We start from the raw sequence: 19,712 nt of genomic DNA, 5'->3' as shown, positions 1-19,712 counted from the left end.
AAGAGTTTGTAAAGGCTCTTTATTCAGTCCTGAGGTGGCGCTGGTCCGGCAGGGTGAGGGCAGGGGCTGCCTGGAACCAGTCTTCAGCCCTGGAGCCTCCACGCCCCAGGGAAATCCAGGCGGGGCTGGTAGGCGCCAGGCACCAAGACCTGCAGGGTGAACTCGGTGATGATGGCGGTGAGCCCCCAGACGCGGTGTGGCCCGTGCAGGAAGACAGGCATTGTGTAACGGAAGTGGCCACCCTTGCAGAAGTGGGTGTAGCCTTGGTTCTGCACCTGCAGCAGGTGGGCCAGGGGCAGTGCAAACACTTCCTCCACCTATGACAGGAGGCAGCGAGAGGGTGGACAGAGGGCTGACCATGGCAGCTTCCCCCCATTGGGACAACCCAGTCCCCCGGCATCCTTGCCCCTACTCACCTCCTCGGGGTTGGGCTGGAGGCTCTGGGGATCCAGCGGGCCCACTCCAGCGAGCACCGGCACCACGGTGTTCTTTGCCTGGGCCAGGGAGGCAGGCAGTCAAGGGAGGCATGGCCTTGGCAGGCCCTTGGGGCTGGAGAAGGGAGGCTGAGAGGGAGACCCCACCCTTGCCATCCAGAGGCCGTTAGCAGTCAAGGTCAGGTCCATCTGACCCCTGTCCTGCGTGGGGCTCACTCCAGCCAGGCTGACCGACTCAGTTTCCCCAGTCAGGCCTCTGGGCCTTCGCAGATGTTCCCTCCACTTAGAACAACCTTCTCTTACTTTTACTACCTTGAAACCTGCCGCTTGTCATTCAATCCCTTCCTCCCCTGTGGTCCTTCCCCAACCCTCATCCACCAAGCTGAGCAGAGCTGGCTCACCCCAGAGCCACTTCCACCGGAACCTGAGCCTCAGTATCCCTGTGAGAAGAGGATAAAACTACCCCTGGCCCCGCCCTGATGGGTGGTGGCGGATGGGAGAGGAGGGACAGGCAGGTGCCTGGTGCTCACTGCATTCTGCACCTGCGGGAGTCCATGACCAGCTCCTTGTCCCTGGGGCCCCGGTGCCTAGCCCAGGGCAGAAGAGCGGGTGAATGGGGTGAAGGGTGGCTGTGGCCTCAGAGCCTGGTGGGCTCACCTGGTCATAGACGGGCTGCAGGACACCCCACACATGGTCCTCGGGCACAGCCAGGCCCAGCTCCTCCCGGGTCTCCCTCAGGGCCGTGTGCACCACATCCTGGTCAGTCGGGTCACACTTGCCACCTGGGAAACTAAACAGGCACAGGAGCCTGGTCCTTGGACTGCTGGGCACGGACGGCGGGGATGGCGGGGCGGCAGAGGGCCAGTGACCCCTAAGCGCCTGCCCCGCGTTTAGTGAGGCCTCCGGACCTCCCCAGGCTCTTTACCTCCTAGAGCAATGGAGGTGAGGGAGAGGGCCTGGAACTCATGCAAATTCTGTCTGTGGCAGCCCCCAGGCGCCCACAGGGACCCTAGGGTGTCCCCAATTTCCGCCGAGGGCGGGGCCAGGGCGGGAAGCCGGAAAGCCCCGCCCCACGGCTTTCAAGACTCTGGGACCAAGTCTTCCTACCGCGGCCAGGAGAGGTGCTGCCCCTCTAGGGACGGGGTCCCAGCTCAGAGAGGGGGTCCCAGCTCAGAGAGGGGGGTCCCAGCTCAGAGGGAGGTGTCGCGGGCACCAGGCGATGCGGGCGCGCTTGGAGGGAGCCGGCGCGGCGCCCGGGCCGACGGGCTCTCCGCAGACCCATTCTCCAGAGGCGCAAACCGAGGCTCGGAGAGGCTCAGTGCCCGCCCGCCAGAGGGGAGAGGAGTCCCGGGCGGTGTACCTGACGTCGCCCTTGTGCCTCCCGGCCAGGCGGCTGGACCGCAAGGTGTAGAGCAGCGCCGGGACTCCGCGCACCGAGCACAGCGGCACGAGCACCGCGGCCGCTGCGGGCCGCGCGCGGAACCGGGCCGTGGCCTTTGCCAGCAGCTCCCGGCAGCGCCGCTCGCCCTCCGCCGACAGGCAGTCGGGCAGCATGTCCGGCCGGGCGCCGCCGCGGGAGGCGGGGGGCGGGCAGCGCTCAAGAGCTCCGACCCGGCGCGGGCGGCGCAGCGAAGGGCCCGAACGCCCGCCCCGCCCCGCCCCAGCCCCGCCCCAGCCCTTGGGGCTCCGAAGTTGCCCTGGCGGTTTCAAGGCATGGCCGTGTAAGGGGCGTGGCCTGCACAGGGGGCGTGGCCTGCGCGGGGGCGGGTCCCAGAAGGGACCGGTGGGCGGGGCCGGAAGGGGCGGGGCCGGTGTCCTGGCTGCCCGCAGAGGGCGGCCTGGGCCGGCCGGAGCTGGGATCGGTGGTCAGGCCTGTGTGTCCTCGACCTTCGGTCGTGCTCGGCCCGGGGGCGAACTCAGCCCTTCCGACGCGGAGCTCAGGAATCGGGGTGTCTTGCTGCGGAGGCCCCGCCGGCTCCCGTCCCTCTGCGCCCGTGTGTGTCCGTTCCTCTCCAAGGACCTCACAGGAACTGCTCCAAGATGGGCGGAGTCGGCGTTTAGGGGGTTCATGGGGCGCCCCCTAGATATCAAGGGCCCCGCCGCAAGCTCGCGCTCCTGGGACCCACTCCCGCCTGGCCTTTCCCGGAGCTGTGTCCCCTCTCCCTCTCCTTTCTACTCCTTTTTTCCTTTTTCCTCTCTACTCCTTTAGGTTTAAATGTCACTTTCTCTAGAACAGCGGTTCTCAACCTGTGGGTCACAACCCAACGACCCTTTCACAGGGGTCGCCTAAGACCATCGGAAAACACATATATAATTACATATTGGTTTTGTGATTAATCACTATGCTTTCATTATGTTCAATTTGTAACAATGAAAATACATCCTGCATATCAGGCATTTACATTACGATTCATAACAGTAGCAAAATTACAGTGATGAAGTAGCAATGAAAATAATTTTATGGTTGGGGGTCACCACAACATGAGGGACTGTATTAAAGGGTCTCGGCATTAGGAAGGTTGAGAACCACTGGGCTAGAAGCTCTCCCGTGTCAAGTCTCTGATTATCAGATTCTCAAGTCCCTCCCGCACCTGATCGCAGCGGTGTGGCCATTGCCTGTGGTGGTTCTGTAACCCTCGGCCAGACGACCCCAACCTGTGCACAGCACCTAGACGTTGATGGCAGGTGTCATCAAACCTTGACTTGAGCAAGTACCTCTCTGAGCTGCCGTTCAGTCCTCATCCGGGCACACAGATAGGGAGCGGGAACTCCGCCTCCCACCCAGCCCTGCCCCTCGCTGGTGTCACCACCTTTACCATCACTGTGCTTCCAGGGATGCTGGTGGCACTGGAAGAGCTTTGGGGTGTGCAGCCCAGGCGCTGGCATTGGAGCGTCCCTGAGGCCCTCCACCCTCAGCCCCGAGGACAGAAGCGCTCTGACCACCCATGCCAAATGGTTTAATGTTTGGGGTAAGGAAGAGGGGGAGCAGGGTCTGGAGGAGTCACCCCCAAGGCAGAAGGGTACAGGTCGGGAAGTAGGAGGCCTGGTTCCTAGCCTGGCACCATCCCAGCCTTGCTGAGATTCTGGGCAGGCAGCCTCCCTCTCTGGGCTTCTGTGTTCACTGCTCTCCCTGGGGAGGGCGGGGCGTCTCTGCAGAGGTGAGGCTGGAGGGCGTGGGGTCCAGGGTAAGAGGACTGTGTCCACAGGGTACCCATCATCACTGAGGGTCCTGCTGAGACCTCAGGCAGGTGGCAGTGGGGGCCAGGAGCCCCATCCCAGCCGGGAGGGGCAGGCCCCCCTGATCCCTGTCAGCCTGGATGTTGGGGAGGGGATATGGTGTCGGCCGGGCCCTTGGGATTCCAAGAGAGCTTGAGGCTCCAGGGTACAGGTCCTGATAGGCGAGGGCCCGGTAGGTGGCGGGGGCCAGCAGAGCCTCGGGGGTGGCCAGCAGCTGGTGGTGGAGCCGAGCAGGGCTCCTGGAGGTGGAAGCTGGAGCTTTGTTGGGATCTGAGGGAGGAAGTGGTCTGAGCGAACCCCAGACCTCCCCGCACAGCCACACCGGCCCTTCTCCGCTTCTCCCATCCCAGATTGCCCACCTCAGCCTTTGCTCCTGCTCTTACCACTTTCTCCTTCCCAGTCCTGCAAGGACCAGCTTGGGAACCACCTCCTCCAGGAAGTTCACCTGTTCGAGCCCCTCACCCCCCTTAGAAACGTGTTCCTACCCTGTTCTCTCTGCCCTGGGCCCCAAATTGCCTGAGAAATCTGCTTCCCCTCCTGTCCACACAGGTGCCCAGTGGGCTGCTGAGTGAGCCGGAGCCTCTTGGAAGCCCTGTGGTGCTGCCCCCTGGCTGCTCACCCACCGCGTGGGCTCTGGTCCCCTGGGGACCAACCTTTCTCCTGCTCTGTGCAGCCCCTCAGCAGGCAGGGCCCAAGGCTGCTGCGACTCCGGGCCGGGACGCTGGGCAGGGGCTGTGCAGATGCAGTCCTGGAGATGGGCAGGCAGGGATGGGGCCGGGGTCAAGGTGAAGAACCACGCCAAGGATCTGGTTCAGTCAGCCCATGAGACCCCAGGACCAGTCAATGGGTGTGGCCCTTCTAGGGAGCCCAAGCCCTAGCCGACGCCTGGGGCTGGGGCTGAGGGGCTGGGCCAGGGCAGCGGGAAGCCTGACAGGAGTCAGTACCAGGAGTCCGGGTCACTCTCTCTAAAGCCCTTGGCGAAAGGGTTGCTGGCGATTTTCAGCTGCGTGATCTGCAGAGAAGAGAGTGAAGTTATGGGTCAGCCCCGACCTGGGGAAAGGCTGTGGGGCCCCAGGCTCACCCATCCTTACCTCCCTGGACCCCCCAGTCAGGAGGCCCTGGGACCGGGAACCACCGCGGGTGTGAAGGGAGGGGAATGACCGGGCAGATGCTCACTGAGTCCCCGGAAGGAGAGAAGGGCTGGGGTCTGTGTGCATGGGGCGGCTAAGACTTGAGCCTCAGTCTCCATCCCTGTGAAATGGGCTGGCAGGTGCCCCATGAGCTGTGGCCCAACCCACCCGGTGGTTCTGATACGCCGTCACGGCCGTGAACTGGGTCTCCGTGAACACGAAGGACTTGAAGTTCTCCTGGGCGTAGCGCTCGCTGTCCTTGCGTGGGTCCACGAAGACCACGTGGAAGCGGGGCTGGTAGCGGTGCATGGAGTTGAGAATGATCTGTGGGGGGACAGCAGCAAGCTGGCACTGAGGCTGCAGCGCTGTCCCCGGGCAGGGAATGCCCTGGGCCTGCTGCCACCTTGCTGGTGCGGGTGGTACAGGCCCCCTTAGGTTGGAGCATCCTTGCTGCTTTGCTTTCTTTCACACCCACATCTCGGCTGCCCACCTTGCCTTCAGAACCGTCCACTACCTGATCGCCTCTCCCACCCCAGGGCCTCCACCCCATCTGGCCTCCATCATCTCTCCTGGGTCTCCTCAGCTGCCTCCTGGCGGGTCTCCCTGCCTCCACCTGGCCCCTCCGTTCGTTCTCCACACAGCAACCCCCGTGAGCCACCGCATGCCACCCCCTCCTCAACACTCCCCTGTGGCTCCCGCCCCACCCAGAGTAAAAGCCAGAATCCTCTCTGCAGCCACCTGATGAGCAGATGAGCCTGGCCTAGAGCCTCTCCCCACCCCTCCCCCTCCTCGCTCCAATCCAGCCACGTGGCAGCGTCCATCCATCCGTCCGTCCGTCCGTCCGTGCAGTCCCCCAGCCCCCCCCCCCACATTTCTCCGTGCCTCCGCCCCCCTGCAACAGCTCCCCGTCTAGATGCACGGGCTCCCTCCTGTCCGTCCCATCCTGCCCACATTCTCTGCAGCAACTTCCTGGTCCCGAGGGAGCAGCCGCCCCCTGCCCCGTTCCTGGGTCCTTTTTGCTCCTGGCTTCATCACCCCCTGAGACATCGAGACCAGTGTTTCCTGGACTTTGCTCACGATCGGCCCTGCCCCCCAGGAGGTGAGCCCTGTGGGGGCACAGCCTCTGATTGAGAGTGTCAGCCGTCCTGTGTGACCCACAATGGGCCTGCTCCGTGTGGGTGGTCCATACACTGCCCATGAGAGGGACAGTGTTTGCTGGAACATTCCCACTCCCTCAGCCCCCCCCCCCCCCCCCCGTGCCCGCACAGTCCCCTCTGCCGCCCAACTGCGCCAGGGGAGCTCGGCGCCCCAGCGGTGGCCAGCAGCAGTGGGTGGGGATGCTGGGCAGCAAGGCCATGGGCACCAAAGGCCCAGCCAGGCTGGCTCCCGACTTCGTCCCTATCAGGCCCCTGACTAGGCCCGGGCCCTCCCCCGTGGCCGGGGCCTCACGTGGCCGTTGTCGTCCAGCAGGTTGTTGGTCAGCTTGAGCTTGTCAAAGGACACGATCTGGCGCATCCACTGCGCGCCCTTGGCCGGTGAGTCGGGGTGGAAGTGCACACGGCCGGGCGTGGCCGGGTCCGCCTTGCCGGCCACCAGCCAGGCCGAGCTGTGGAAGGCGTACCTGGGGAGCAGAGCGGGGGTGAGGGTGCCCGTCTGCATCACACACACCCTCACCTGCTGCCCCTGCCTGGAGCCAAGTCTGGCGGGCAAAGGGGCTGTGAGCGCCCACACACCAGCCCCATCTTGCACACGAGGAACCAGAGGCTCTGAGAGTGTCCTGTGGTTCCACCCGCTGCCCTGGGTGAGCCCACGCTGCCTGTCCAGGCTGGTCCATTGCCCGCCTTCAGCTGCCTGGGCTGGTGCCCCTGCCACCAGACTCCCCAGTGTTGCCCCAGGATAGGCCTCCCTGGTGCTGCTTCATTGGCCCCTGCCTCCCCGGAGTGCAGCGAGGGGCCGACTCCCCATCTCAGCACCGGAGGACTGAGCCCCTTCCCCGGTGGCCCCCACACCTGTATCTCTTGTCATCCAGGGGCACGAAGTCCATGAGCAGGGCGTAGTCAGCCAGCGAGTCCATGCCCAGGATCTTCACCTGGAAGGTGGGGAACATCCTCCTGCCGGAGGGAGGTGCCCAGCAGCCTGAGTGCGGCCCCAGCCTGGCCCGGCCGCACCCACATGCACACCCGCCCCTGCCCCTCACACCTGCCTGCCTTGGTGACGATCATCTCTGTGCCCAGCTGGTTGAACTCCTCCCACAGAGCCTTCATCTCCAGCTGGACCGTCACGCTGGACACGTGCGGGTTCTTGGGGCCCTGCCTGGTGGGCTCACCCATGGCTTGGGCCCCTGTGGAGCCAGTAGAAAGGCCTGATGGGAACGGAGAAACCAGCCGGGGCTCCCAGCTGGAGCTGCTCATGGGCAGGGGGTAGGTCTCGGAGGCTGCAAGTACCCCAAGGCCTGTGGAGAGGAAGGCTGGGGAGAGAGGACAGAAGCATGGGCCCTGCTCGCCCCCACTCCACCCAGCTAGCCCTCAGCCTCCAGGCTGCATCTAGGCGCCTCTTTCTCCAGGAAGTCCTCCCTGACTGCCAGGTCTGTGTGTTCCCACAGTTAACGTGACTCAGCATCACCTTGTACGGTAAATGCTCACTTATCGATCAGACCGTCAAACCTCAGAGGGAAGGTAGGAAGGGTGGGGGTAAGGGGGAGAGATCAACCAAAGGACTTGTATGCATGCATATGAGCCTAACCAATGGGCACAGACACCAGGGGGTGAGGGCATGAGCTGGGGGGTGGGGGGGCAAAGGGGATAAGGACACATGTGTAATATCTTAATCAATAAAGAAAATTAAAATAAATAAAAAGCTCCCTGAGTCCGGAGACCAGGCCTGGCTGGCTCCCCAGGGGATCTCGGAGCTGTCAGATGGCCGCAAGCAAATGGCTTCACTTCCCTGAGCCTCAGTTTCCACATCCATCACCAGGGCTTCGTAGAACCTGCTTCCTAGGGCTGATGTGAGGATCTGTGAGGACCCCTGCAGGGCCTGGCACACAGGAAGCCCTTCACACATGACACATAATATAATGGGACACCTGAGATTGGGGTGCTTGGGGTGGGGTCTGTCTCAGCTCCATGGAGACCCCACTGCCTTGTCCCCTGAAGAAGAGCTGCACTGAGAGGAGATCCCCCACATTACCACGAATTGCTCTTACTGTCTCTGACCTGGAAAACACGCCCGAATCCTGCCTCCGGGAGCCATCTTTCTGCTCTGGCCTCCTCACTTTTTTCCCTCAAGATCCTGCCTTTTGATCTGCCATCCTGGCACAAGCCTTGGCCAAAAGCTTTGCTGTGGGGAGCCGGCACGGCCATGGCATACTCATGCCAGCTCAGCCCGGTTCAGTGACCTTGAGTGGGGGCGATGAAAAGCTTAGAAAAGACAGACAAGAGAATGAGCTGGGTCTCGGTGGGACGCTGCTCCTCTGATGGAGAGACAGACCAGCGCCCACAAGCCGTGTCTTTATTTTATAGCAGATGCCTCGAGGCAAAGTCAGGGTGTGACCAAGATGTTTACAACATTCTCGTGGGTTTCAGTCCCACTCAGCTACATGCACCTGAACTCTGTCACTCAGGCGCGCGGGGCCACGTGTTCGGACCACAGGTTCAAGCTCACAGCTCCAGCTGTTGGCTATCATTGTGCTGGGAGGGCTCTGCCCTCCAACCTGGGACTTGCACGTGGCCACGAGAGGACTGTGCCTTCTCATCAGTCCAAGGCTTGACCCTGTCCAAACACCGTAGCGGCTCCCCACACTTTGTCCCCCTCCACCCTCCTGGTTAAAAAAAAAAAAATCCTAACTACAAGGAGATACTGCTTTACACCCGCGAGGATGGTGATTCTCAAAACAATAACAACACAGAAAATGAGGGGTTGGTGAGGATGTGGAGCAACTGGAACCCTGTGCACTGCTGGGCGGCCCGTAAAATGGTGCGGTCGCTGTGGGAAACAGGATGGTGGTTCCCCAAAAACTAGACTTAGGGTTACCACACCATGCAGCAACCTAGGCATATACCCCACAGAGCTGAGCAGTGACCCGAACACGTATCTGTACATCTGTGCTCACGGCAGATTGTTCACAATGGGAGTGGTGGGAGCAACGCAGGTGCCCGTGAATGGATAAGCAAAATGTGGTCTGTCCAGACATGACTCACTACCCTTCAGCTCTACAAAGACGGACATTCTGCCCGGCCGGCGTGGCGCAGGGGTTGAGGGTAGATCTATGAACCAGGAGGTCACGGCTTGATTCCCAGGCTGGGCACATGCCTGGGTGGCAGGCCCGATGCCCAGTGAGGGGTGTGTGGGAGGCAGCTGATTGATGATTATCTCTCATCACTGATGTTTCTATCTTTCTCTCTCCCATCCTCTCTGAAATAAATAGATAGATAGATAGATAGATAGATAGATAGATAGATATTTTAAAGAAGAAGGAAATTCAGGACATATGCTGAGTGACATAAGCCAGACAGAAGGACAAATATTGTACGATTCCACTTACAGGAAGTCCCTAGAGCTGTCAAATTCGTAAACAGAAAGTAGGGCGGTGGGTGCCAGGAGCTGGGGGAGGGGAGGGGAAGTTCGTGTTTAAAGGGGACAGCGTTTCAGTGTTACAAGATGCTGATGGTGGTGACGGCGGCACAGCAGCGTGAATGTGCGTCATGCCCCTAAACTGTGCATTTTAAAATGGTAAATTTAATGTTATGTACATTTTACACAATTAAACATTTTAAAATAAAATAAAAAATCCCGAAACACAAGTGATTAGTTACTAGCAGCCCCAGGAGAAGCCGGGGATCTGGTAACACCATGGGACCCCCTGGGCAGAGGCAGAATATCGGTGTCAGATGGATGGACAGACAGACAAATAGGTGGGTGGAGGGAGCGTCTAAAGAGCCAAGCTGGCCAGAGCTGGCAACTGAGGCGGCGCCTGGTAAGAGTGGGGGCCCGGGACCACATTGGAGAAGGGGCATCTTGCTAAAGCCCCCGGTATTCCTGGGGGCTGGGGGTGGGTGGGATGTCTGGTCTGCCTACCCCAGTGGGTGTGATGGGTGGATAGACAGATGGCCCCACCATCTGGGACCAGGCCGTCAGGTGGGCAGCTGCAGGAATGACATCCAGGTATGATGCCAGCCCCTAGCGTCCACGGTGGTGGGTCCCAAGGGTAGAAGCTCATGGCTTTGCTGGGCCCGGGGGCTTCCCAGGCTGGTCACTGGCTCCCAAGTCTTCTCTGAGCCCCCTGCCCATCCCAGCCAACGCCCTGCCCTTCAGTGCCCTCAGAAACCGGGGGTGGGGGGTGGCTGTCCTCGGCCCAGTTCCCCTAAAACCAGCGCCGCTCAGGTCGGGAGATGCCCATTTCCACAGGCATCGAGTCCGTCTAGGGAGAAAGTTAGGTGCTTCTTGTCTAGCCCTCGCCTTGATGCTCAAGGGGTGAGGCCCAGAGAGGGGAGGGGACAGGCCCAAGGTCACCCATGCCTGACAAGGCGTTCACCTCCAGAAGCAGCTCTGTCCCCTGCCTGTCGGCACCCCATAACTGCACCTGGATGGCTGGGAGTCCACCAGCCCCGCCCTGACAGCCTGGGTGCCCCTGCCTCACCCTCTTGCCCTGGCCTGGGTCCAGCGGGGTTTCCCTGCTCTGCCCCACTCACTCCGGAGCCTGAACCCACACTGTACCTGCCATGCGGACGGCCCGGATGTCCAGGAGCAGCCCTGCTCAGTCCGGGCGCTGCCGGCCGGGGGGCGGGGTGGGGCGGGGGTGGTCAGCCACTCCTGGTCTCCTGGTTCCTTCGGCGCACAGCCCGGCTCTCAGGTGCTCACTCCGTCCTCGGTCTCCTGGCAGGACTGTCCTTCCCTCCTCAGTCGCCCGGGTCTTGGTTTTACACCTGGTCTCTGCGGGTGGGACCTGGCTGTGGGCTGTGCAGGCCCCTTGCTCCACGCCACCTCACGCTGCTCCGTCTGAGGCCGCTGCCAGGCTGGTCCTGCCCTGGGCGGCGCGTGTGGGAGGAGGGCAGGTGGGGAGGCTCTGACGTGGCAAACCCTCCCTCTCCCCCTACCGGTCCCCCTCCTGGCCCCCTCCCTTCCCCGGCTGGGAGCCCCAGCCATTCCCGATCAATGGCCCAGGCGCAGGGTGGGGGCCTATCTTGAGGACGAGCTGAGCTGGGTGGTCCGCAGGGGCCCAGGCCTGGCTGACTGGAGGGCTGGGGCCGATGGGGCCTCGGGGAGGTTGGAGGCCAGGGCAGTGGCAGTAGCAGCAGGGGCTGCATGGCAGGGCAGGGGCCTCTCACCAGGACCCAGACCCCTGGCCTGGGGCTGCTGGGGTGGAGTCACGGGGCAGCTGGAGCAGGAAACCCAGGGGGCGGCAGGAGCAAGCGCTGCAGAGACAGCCCCGCTTGGGCGGGAGGGAGCCTGTGCTCCCCATGGTTTGGCCCAATGAGCTGTGCTACACTGGCAGGTCCCTGACAACCCTGTGCCTCGGTTTCCCCAACCGAACTAGGTGCATAATCTCTTCTGCCTGGGGTGGCGGTAAGCCGGCCCGGCCCTGGCTGAGGATGGGAGGCTGGCCCAGGGCGAGGCCGCGGGGTCGGTGTCTGCGCTGCCCACGGGTCTATTCTCTCCAGCCAGACCAGGTACTGTCTCCAGGCTGCCCCCTGCTGGGCATTCAGGGGACACAGAACCACTGGCCAGGAAGGCAGAGGGTGTGGGGTCCCCCGAAGCTGGCTGCTCTCAGTTGAGAGTGCTCTTTGGCCATTTGGTCCTTTCCACAGGGCCCAGGAAGGGGCACCAGGCTGGACCCCAGGTTAGCCCACTGGGAGGGAGTGTCCCAGGCTAACCCCCAGGCCAGAGCACCCCAGGCTGGGCTGGGCATGCTCCACCCAGGCCAGCTCGTCCCAGCCCCACCCCACTCCTCCTCCAGAGTTTGGCACTGGGGTTGGCAGAGGCCCATACCTGAGCGGCCAGCAGTGGGAGGGGCTGCTCCTTCCAGAGCCTCGAGCTGCAGGCCCACCTCTCCTCCCTCAGCTCAGGCACCCCTGCTGCTCAGTCCCTAGGTCCCCCCATGCCTGCCTGCTGAGCCCTGAGGGGTCCTGCAGGGAGAGGGTGGGCCGGCCCTGGCACACACCCGTGCCCAGCCCTGGGGGAAGGCTGCGCTGGCTCTGGGGTTTGCTGCTGGGCAAGATGGGTGGGAGTTCTCTGTGCTTGTGATGGAGGGTCCCAGCGGCACCCAGGGGCCACCCTGAGGTAGGGCCATGCCACCCTGACCCAGGATCCGCAGTGGGTGGATTGGAAAGTGGGACTGATGATGGAGGGACCTGGTAGCTCCCTCTCGGCCCGGATTTGGGGCGGGCCAGCCTGGGGTTCTGTTGGCCTGTGTGTGTGTGTGTGTGTGTGTGTGTGTGTGTGCGTGTGCTTGTACACACCTTGGTCTGTGTATTGGGAAACACCCCCACACGTGAACATGACCACACTGACATGCCAACCCACATCACACACGTGCACACAGATACCAACCTGCCACCACCCGGGTTCACACGTGCACGAGCTCCTGTGTGCACAGACACACGCTCACACACCCGCCCCCCATGCACGCACACCAGGCACACACGCACTCCTCCCTGCACAGCCCCTCCCGGCTGGCCAGCCCTTCCTGCCGGAGGCACCTCCTGGCCCCCTGCCCCCTCATCCATCTTGCCTGCCAGCCCGTCCCTGGCGTCCCCGTATCCTTCACACCTTCTCATCTCGCTGCTCAATAGCAGGAGGCGGCGTGGCAGCTGTGGCCGCGGGGAGATGGATGGGTCAGGCGGGGTGTGGAGGGGCCAGGGAGGATGCCTCGAGAGCACGGAGCTCAGGCCCTACCAGCCCCACTGTCCGCAGGAGCCATGCCCTGGCGGCTCAGGCGGGTGTGGGCTCTGTGGGGCTGCGCTCGGGGCCATCCACCCTCCCCGTTCTGCCTGCCATGGACAGTGTGGCCAGGACCCAGGGGCCCCAGCGGTAGCCCCTGGGCACACTCCTGCCCCTGTGTGCCTGCACCTGGACCTGCGGGCCTGGGTGGAGAGAGCTGTCGAGCTGCACGCCTTCCCCAGCCCTGACTCCCCTGAGCTCCCATGAGCTCATGACACACCTGGAAACGCGCGTGGGGCTGTGCGCCCATCACAGGCAGATCCTCCCAGAACATCCAAGGCACTGGTTCTCGGAAACACGTGCACACACAGCACCCGGGGCGGGCATACACATGGGCACCCACACACGTGGACACACACTTCTGCTCTCCTAGCTGACCCTCTGGCCCCAGGAGTGTAGGAAGTTGGGGACCCTCCTCTGGTCATGGCCCCCGGAAGCCCTTCTGCTGGTTCGAGGACAGTCTTTCTCAATTTCCCTCACAGTATAGGATCTTCCCTGGACAAGCATGGGCACAGAGACAGCTACCACTGGCCCCAGGACACACAGCATGTCCAAGGCCACACGGGGCCAGACTTGCCCCAGATCCTGAGGCCACAGAGAGGCACCACACAGATGGAGGACACAAACCATGGACCCCTGGACATCTTCCACTTTATAGAATGGGAAACTGAGGCAGGGAGGTGGGGGGGGGTGGCAAGGGGACCTCTGAGCTGGGGATCATGTCTCAGGTGGGAGGCTGAGGCCGGGCAGGTGTGGCCTGGGTTAGGGAGCTGGGGAGGGGGCGGGGGCCAGCCCGGGCAGGGCGGGCACAGAGAACGTGAGCTTTTCCGTCTGGAAGAAGGCAATGCCCTTCTCGTAGTAGGCGGCCTCATTGATGAACACGGGGTACACAGCGGACTCCCCTTCATAGAGCACGTCCTTGCCGCTGAACATCTGGAAGATGGGTGCTCCAGGCCGCAGCGGCTCGAAGTCTCGGTCCTGGGAGGACAGCCAAGGGCCAAGGGTGCTGGGGCTGACCTCTGCCCTGGCCCCAGTGGGGGTGGCCCCAGCAGGGACTGTCCAAGAGACGCCCCTCCCTCAGGGCCTCACCCACTCACTCCTTCACTGCCTTCATCAATATGACAGGGCGTCTACCGAGATGCCAACTGGCCCTGTGTCTAGAAATGGAGACACCAGTCGCCTTAGAAGACGTTTGTCCTTGCGGAAGTGTAGTCTAGTGGTTACAGGCACAGATAGTAAAGCCTCGGTGCAAAATCTTGCTGGCTGTGTGACCTGGAGCAAGTCGCTTAACCTCTCTGTTCTCAGCCTCCTCAGCTTTAAAACGGGGATTATACTCTCTCCTCCTATCACCCTGAGGTTTAAATTAAATGGCTAAGAGCGCTTATGTTTGCATCTAGTACATATAATATAAAAGTTTATTAAATGAAAGTTGTGGAAGAAATCAATCAAAATGACTGTTACTGCTTAGCATGGAAGATGGGCAGGCAGCTTCAGGGCCTGTAGCCCTAAACACTGAAAGGATGGAGCCCCGCCCACAACACTGTTACAGGATAGCGCCTCAAAATGAAACGTGCAGCTGGCTCCCAACAAAGAAGTCCAACCAAGTTCTGATTCTTCCTACCATTGTTACTTTGGTCCTTCAGAGTATGTTTGAAATATCAAATCCTTCCCACTACGTCTCTCTCTGTCATGCCCACGTCCTGCCAAGCTCTCAGTGCGTGCCGGGTCTGTGTGCTGGGTCGCTCCCATGTTGTGGGATGGACAGGGCTGACCGAGGGAGGTGTGGCCCCGGAGACAGACACCCATCCCTGCAGAGATTCAGAATGACTGGGTCACCTCCGATACTGGAGGGGTCCCCCACCTGGTTCCACTGGCAGGAGAGGACCCTGCTGGCCCACAAGGACTCATCATGGAAGAGGGGCTCTGGCTGGTCACTGGGCTCAGCGCTGAGCTTTGGGGTGGAGTGAGGAGCCGGTGGCCCCTCTGATGCCCCTCTCCCACCTGAAGGCCAGATGGGGGGTTGGGGAACACTTACTAATGAGGCTAGGGCTCAGGCGCCCATCTTGGGCACCCCTGCCGCCTGGGCACTGCAGAAAGCAAAGGCCACGGAGGGTGTGGGCCTGGCTCCACAGCGACGCCCGGTGGCAGCAAGGAGAAAGGCAGCTGGTTGGCTGCCCTTGCCTACCTTCTTCCTGCCAGATTATAGCAGCAGGATCCCCTCGTCCAGCGGTTCTCAACCTGTGGGTCACGACCCCTTTGGGGATCGAACGACCCTTTCACAGGGGTCGCCTAAGGCCATCGGAAAACACATATATAAACAGTGGTTCTCAACCTTCCTAATGCCACGACCCTTTAACACAGTTCCTCATGTTGTGGTGACACCCAACCATAAAATTATTTTCGTTGCTACTTCATAACTGTCATTTTGCTACTGTTATGAATCGTCATGTAAATATCTGATATGCAGGATGTATTTTCATTGTTACAAATTGAACATAATGAAAGCATAGTGATTAATCACAAAAACAATATGTAAGTATATATGTGTTTTCTGATGGTCTTAGGCGACCCCTGTGAAAGGGTTGTTCGACCCCCAAAGGGGTCGCGACCCCCAGGTTGGCGACCCCCAGGTTGAGAACCGCTGGCCTAGTCCCTGGAACATTCAGGAAGGGGAAGTCTGGAGAGGGAGATGCTGGACTCCCTGCTAACTCGCATAGGGATGCTTGAGGAACTAACTGGAAAACAGAGGGCTCTGCATTTGCACCTGCAAGCAGGGTCAGGCCTGGCCCACCCCCTCCCTCCCTCGGCCTCTCTGCAGCCAGGAGAGGTGTGTCCAGGCTGTTGTGGAGCCTCGGGTGCCCCCCACAGGCTCTGTGAGCATCACTGTGGCCCAGAGTCCCAGGCCCGTGCAGGGTTCCTGCAGAGGCAGAATGGGTGGGCATGGGCGCCCGGGCTACTGCCCCCTGCTCTGCATTCGGGGTGCTGGTGACTCCATGGGAGGCACTGTGGTCCCTGCCTCTGTGCTCGTTTCTTTCTTTCTTTTAATATTTTATTGATTTTTTACAGAGAGGAAGGGAGAGAGATAGAGAATTAGAAGCATCAATCAGCTGTCTCCTGCACACCTCCTACTGGGGATGTGCCCGCAACCAAGGTACATGCCCTTGACCGGAATCGAACCTGGGACCTTTCAGTCTGCAGGCCAACGCCCCATCCACTGAGCCAAACCAGTTACTGCTGTGCTCATTTTCTCATGCCTCCCAAAGCTGTGACCTAGGCGCTCCAGCCCACAACACACACACACAGACACACACACACACACGCACACGCACACACACACACAGACACACACAGAGACACATACACACGCACACGCATGCACACGCACGCACCTGCAGCTGAGGATGCACAGTGCCTGCCAGGTCCCCGGTCTCCGTGCGTGGGAAGTCCACGCTGCTCACTTTTCTATACGCTTCCATCTCAAAGGCAGGAAATGCGGCGCCTGTGTGGGAGGCTTGGTGCCTGAGCCCGTCCCTCCCTCCAGGCCCTGGCGGAGTGGGCCATGGGGGCCACTCAGGCTGGCTCCCAGCCCACCCCAGAGCCTGGCTCCTCGGCCCCTGGGCCAGGCCCTCTCCTCTCAGGGCCTCAGTTGCCCGGGAGTCCTGGGGTCTCACCCTGGTTGAAGAGCTGGATGAAGTCCAGGGCTGCGGCCACCAAGGCCCTCATCCTGGCGAGAAGGTCGGCCCGCAGCACTCCCTGAGGCTGGGGGCCCAGCTCCAGGCCTGGGGGCCCAGAGGGAAGGGGTCAGGCAGGTACCCCAGAGACTTGGGCCCTCTGGACCCCTAGACCCTGACACCGCCCACCATCTGGCCCCGCCCTTCCCAGCCCCTGAGCTCTTCGACCATCTGGGCCCACCCAGTCCGCTCTTGGCCACGGAGTGGACGCTGTAGCTCTCTTCTCCGGGCAACTGGTACAGGAAGACCCGGCAGGGCAGCTCCGGGCTCTGCAGCTGTGAGCGGAGGGTGGGTCAGGGCCCAGGCCTATCTGGGCGGGGAAACTGAGTCGAGGGGGGAGCATGGAGGAAGCACAGAGCAGCGTGGGGAGGGGCGGCGGGGGGTCCAGAGGGTGGCGGGGCCCTGGGACTGGAGCCCAGGAAACACCCTCCCCCCACCCCGTCCCCAGCAGAGGAGGCGCCAGCCCCGTGGTTCTCTCTTCCCCACCCTCCCCTCTGCACTCTGCGGGCACAGGGCCACCTGCAGGTGGTGGCACAGGTGCATCGCAAAGACGTCGCGGGCGGATTCGGCGACGAGGCAGGTGCCAGTGCTGGCCGTGGTGTTGTGCAGGTCCAGGACGAAGTCAAAGGCCTGGCCCGAGGCCTTGGGCCCCAGCAGTTGGTTCAGCTCTCGGGCCCTTGTCACCTCATATGGGTCATCCGGGTGGGCCCTGGCCCTGCAGGAGCAGGGATGGGGGTATCACCACCCACAGTCTCAATCATCAGAGGTGTAATGAGAGGAGGGGAGGGAGACTCCTGTGCTGACAGAAGTGAACCCCTGAGACCCTGCAGGAGCGACAGAGCAGCTCAAGGGCTCGTCCTTTGAGCCTCTGCAGCGTGCCTGCCCCTCTCAGGACTCTTGTTGGCTCCCCACTGCCCTCATAAGGTTCAAACCCTTGGCCTGGCCTGGCCTGGCCCACCTGCCTCGTCGGCTCTCACTCCAGCCACACTTTCAGCTGGTCTCACTGCTAGGCCTGTGCACCTGCTGGGCCCTTCCTGGAAACGCCTTTTCTCCTCTCTTCATCTGGTTAACGTGGACTCACCCTTCAGTGCTTAGCTGAGATACCACCTCTTCCAGGAAGCCTTCTCTGACTACCTTTGGTCAGGTTTCTATAACCCCTCCTCCCCCTGCATTCAGCCTCCTGGGTTGTGGTTATGGGTTCTTCCTCTGTCTCCCCCAGTAAGCTGAGAACAACACCTCATTTCACTCCCCATTCTCTCACCTGAGCTGGCCAGAGCCTGGCTCACAGGTGGGGCTCAGCGAATGTCCATTAAAGAAAGTGAAGTAAACGCGGCCTGTGGGGCTGATCTGAGGCAAGCCCTGGGTGGGGGGGTCCCGAGGAGGCCCTGACCCGGCCTGAGGTCAGGAAGGCTTCCTGGAGGAGGTGATATCCGTTCGGACGTGTCTAAGCTGAAAAGGAAGAGTAGGCATCGAAAGCAGAGGGTGTGCCCTGCTAGTGGCTGGAGGATGAGTTTGAGCTGAGGATCTCAGTGCCAGTCCAAGGGCCTGGGCCACCTGGCGGGCCGGGGCCCCACAGCCACCAGGACACTCACGTGAGGAAGGCGCTGGTGAAGGCGCGGTTGAGGTCACAGTCCACGTAGCGGCGGCAGGCGGCTGTGGCCGCTGGGTTGGCCAGCACGGGCACTGCGGAGAAGCTGGGTCTCTGCAGCTCCCCCGGGGCCCGCAGCCAGTACCGCGCCAGGTAGACGCCAGACATCTCATTGCCGTGGGTGCCCCCGACCACTGCCACACGGCGCAGGGGCTCTGGAGGCTCAGGCCGCGAGCACATCCTGTGTGGGTGGAGGGCCCGGTGCTGAGCTGGGGTGGGCTGGGTGGTGAGCTCCCTGAGGTGTGACGAGTCCCAGAGTCCCAGCCAGGCAGCTCGGCTGTCTGTCAAAAGATGTGACTGAGGGCAGCTGGGCGGAGTGGCACTGCTCCTCCACCTCCACTGACCCGCTCAAGGCCTCTCCCTCCCGGTGCCCGAGCCCGGAGCTCCTTTCCTGGAGGATCAGCACCACCCTTCCCTCCCTTTAACAAGGAGCTTCTTTCATTGTTGCTGTTGATCCTCACCTGAGGACTTTTCCCATTGATTTTTAGAGAGTGGGAGGGAGGGAGGGGAGAGCGAGAAAAAAAACATGATGTGAGAGAAATACATCGATTGGTTGCCTCCTGCAATCACCCTGACAGCAGTCAAGGAATTAACCTGCAACCCAGGCATGTGCCCTTGACCTGGAATCGAACCCGCAACCTTTCAGTGCACAGACCAGTGCTCACCACTGAGCCACACCAGCCAGGGCAAAAAGGAGCTTCTTTCCCCCAAGGCAGTGGTTCTCAACCTTCCTGATGCCGCGACCCCTTAAAACAGTTCCTCATGTTGCAGTGACCCCCATTTCATTGTTACAAATTGAACATAATTAAAGCATAGTGATTAATCACAAAACAATATGTAATTATATATGTGTTTTCTGATGGTCTTTTTTTTAAATAATTAAATCTTTATTGTTCAGATTATTACAGTTGTTCCTCTTTTTTCCCCCCCATAGCTCCCCTCCACCCGGTTCCCACCTCACCCTCTGCCCTCACCCCCACCCCCGTCCTCATCCATAGGTGTACGATTTTTGTCCAGTCTCTTCCCGCACCCTCCCTTCCCCCCCCTCCCCCCCGAGAATAGTCAGTCCACTCCCTTTCTATGCCTCTGGTTCTATTATATTCACCAGTTTATTCTGTTCATCAGATTATTTATTCACTTGATTTTTAGATTCACTTGTTGATAGATGCGTATTTGTTGTTCATAATTTGTATCTTTACCTTTTTCTTCTTCCTCCTCTTCTTAAAGGATACCTTTCAGCATTTCATATAATCCTGGTTTGGTGGTGATGAACTCCTTTAGCTTTTCCTTATCTGTGAAGCTCTTTATCTGACCTTCAGTTCTGAATGATAGCTTTGCTGGGTAAAGTAATCTTGGTTGTAGGTTCTTGCTATTCATCACTTTGAATATTTCTTGCCACTACCTTCTGGCCTGCAAAGTTTCTGTTGAGAAATCAGCTGACAGTCGTATGGGTACTCCCTTGTAGGTAACTGAGTTTCTTTCTCTTGCTGCTTTTAAGATTCTCTCTTTGTCTTTTGCTCTTGGCATTTTAATGATGATGTGTCTTGGTGTGGTCCTCTTTGGGTTCCTTTTGTTTGGGGTTCTCTGTGCGTCCTGG

The 19,712-nt window shown here is 60.8% G+C and overlaps 4 protein-coding genes across 5 annotated transcripts in view; 1 reads left to right on the top strand and 3 right to left on the bottom strand.

The window, feature by feature from the left end:
• Positions 1–4: 4 nt before the first annotated feature.
• On the bottom strand, positions 5–2,109 carry NUDT8 (nudix hydrolase 8). The gene is made up of 4 exons (XM_059709890.1): positions 1,795–2,109; positions 1,092–1,224; positions 417–494; positions 5–317 (listed from the first exon to the last, which is right to left on the bottom strand). The coding sequence occupies exons 1-4, from the start codon at positions 1,986–1,988 to the stop codon at positions 84–86; spliced, it is 639 nt and encodes a 212-aa protein (XP_059565873.1). The 5' UTR covers positions 1,989–2,109; the 3' UTR covers positions 5–83.
• Positions 2,110–3,376: 1,267 nt separating this feature from the next.
• On the bottom strand, positions 3,377–10,861 carry TBX10 (T-box transcription factor 10). 2 transcript variants are annotated; one of them, XM_059709884.1, is made up of 8 exons: positions 10,514–10,861; positions 7,001–7,268; positions 6,811–6,912; positions 6,251–6,422; positions 4,970–5,125; positions 4,616–4,683; positions 4,325–4,419; positions 3,377–3,941 (listed from the first exon to the last, which is right to left on the bottom strand). In XM_059709884.1, exons 1-8 carry the CDS (start codon positions 10,518–10,520, stop codon positions 3,652–3,654), a joined length of 1,158 nt encoding a protein of 385 aa, XP_059565867.1. In that variant the 5' UTR covers positions 10,521–10,861; the 3' UTR covers positions 3,377–3,651. The 2 variants fall into 2 exon arrangements, with proteins under 2 accessions (XP_059565867.1, XP_059565865.1); XM_059709882.1 differs by lacking the exon at positions 10,514–10,861 and adding an exon at positions 8,004–8,427.
• The window catches only part of NDUFS8 (NADH:ubiquinone oxidoreductase core subunit S8), a 77,146-nt gene continuing 66,877 nt past the window's right edge, over positions 9,444–19,712 (top strand). The window contains exon 1 of the mRNA XM_059709887.1: positions 9,444–9,449. The gene's annotated coding sequence lies outside the window, so the exon portion shown is untranslated. The remainder of the gene's footprint in view (positions 9,450–19,712) is intronic.
• ACY3 (aminoacylase 3) lies at positions 13,432–18,295 on the bottom strand. The gene is made up of 6 exons (XM_059711228.1): positions 18,060–18,295; positions 16,987–17,182; positions 16,649–16,742; positions 16,408–16,515; positions 16,126–16,235; positions 13,432–13,714 (listed from the first exon to the last, which is right to left on the bottom strand). Exons 1-6 carry the CDS (start codon positions 18,293–18,295, stop codon positions 13,499–13,501), a joined length of 960 nt encoding a protein of 319 aa, XP_059567211.1. The 3' UTR covers positions 13,432–13,498.

This window comes from Myotis daubentonii, chromosome 9 (genome assembly GCF_963259705.1).
Source record: "Myotis daubentonii chromosome 9, mMyoDau2.1, whole genome shotgun sequence".
Classification (NCBI taxonomy): Eukaryota; Metazoa; Chordata; class Mammalia; order Chiroptera; family Vespertilionidae; genus Myotis; species Myotis daubentonii.
This window is presented reverse-complemented; position numbering and strand designations above follow the sequence as displayed.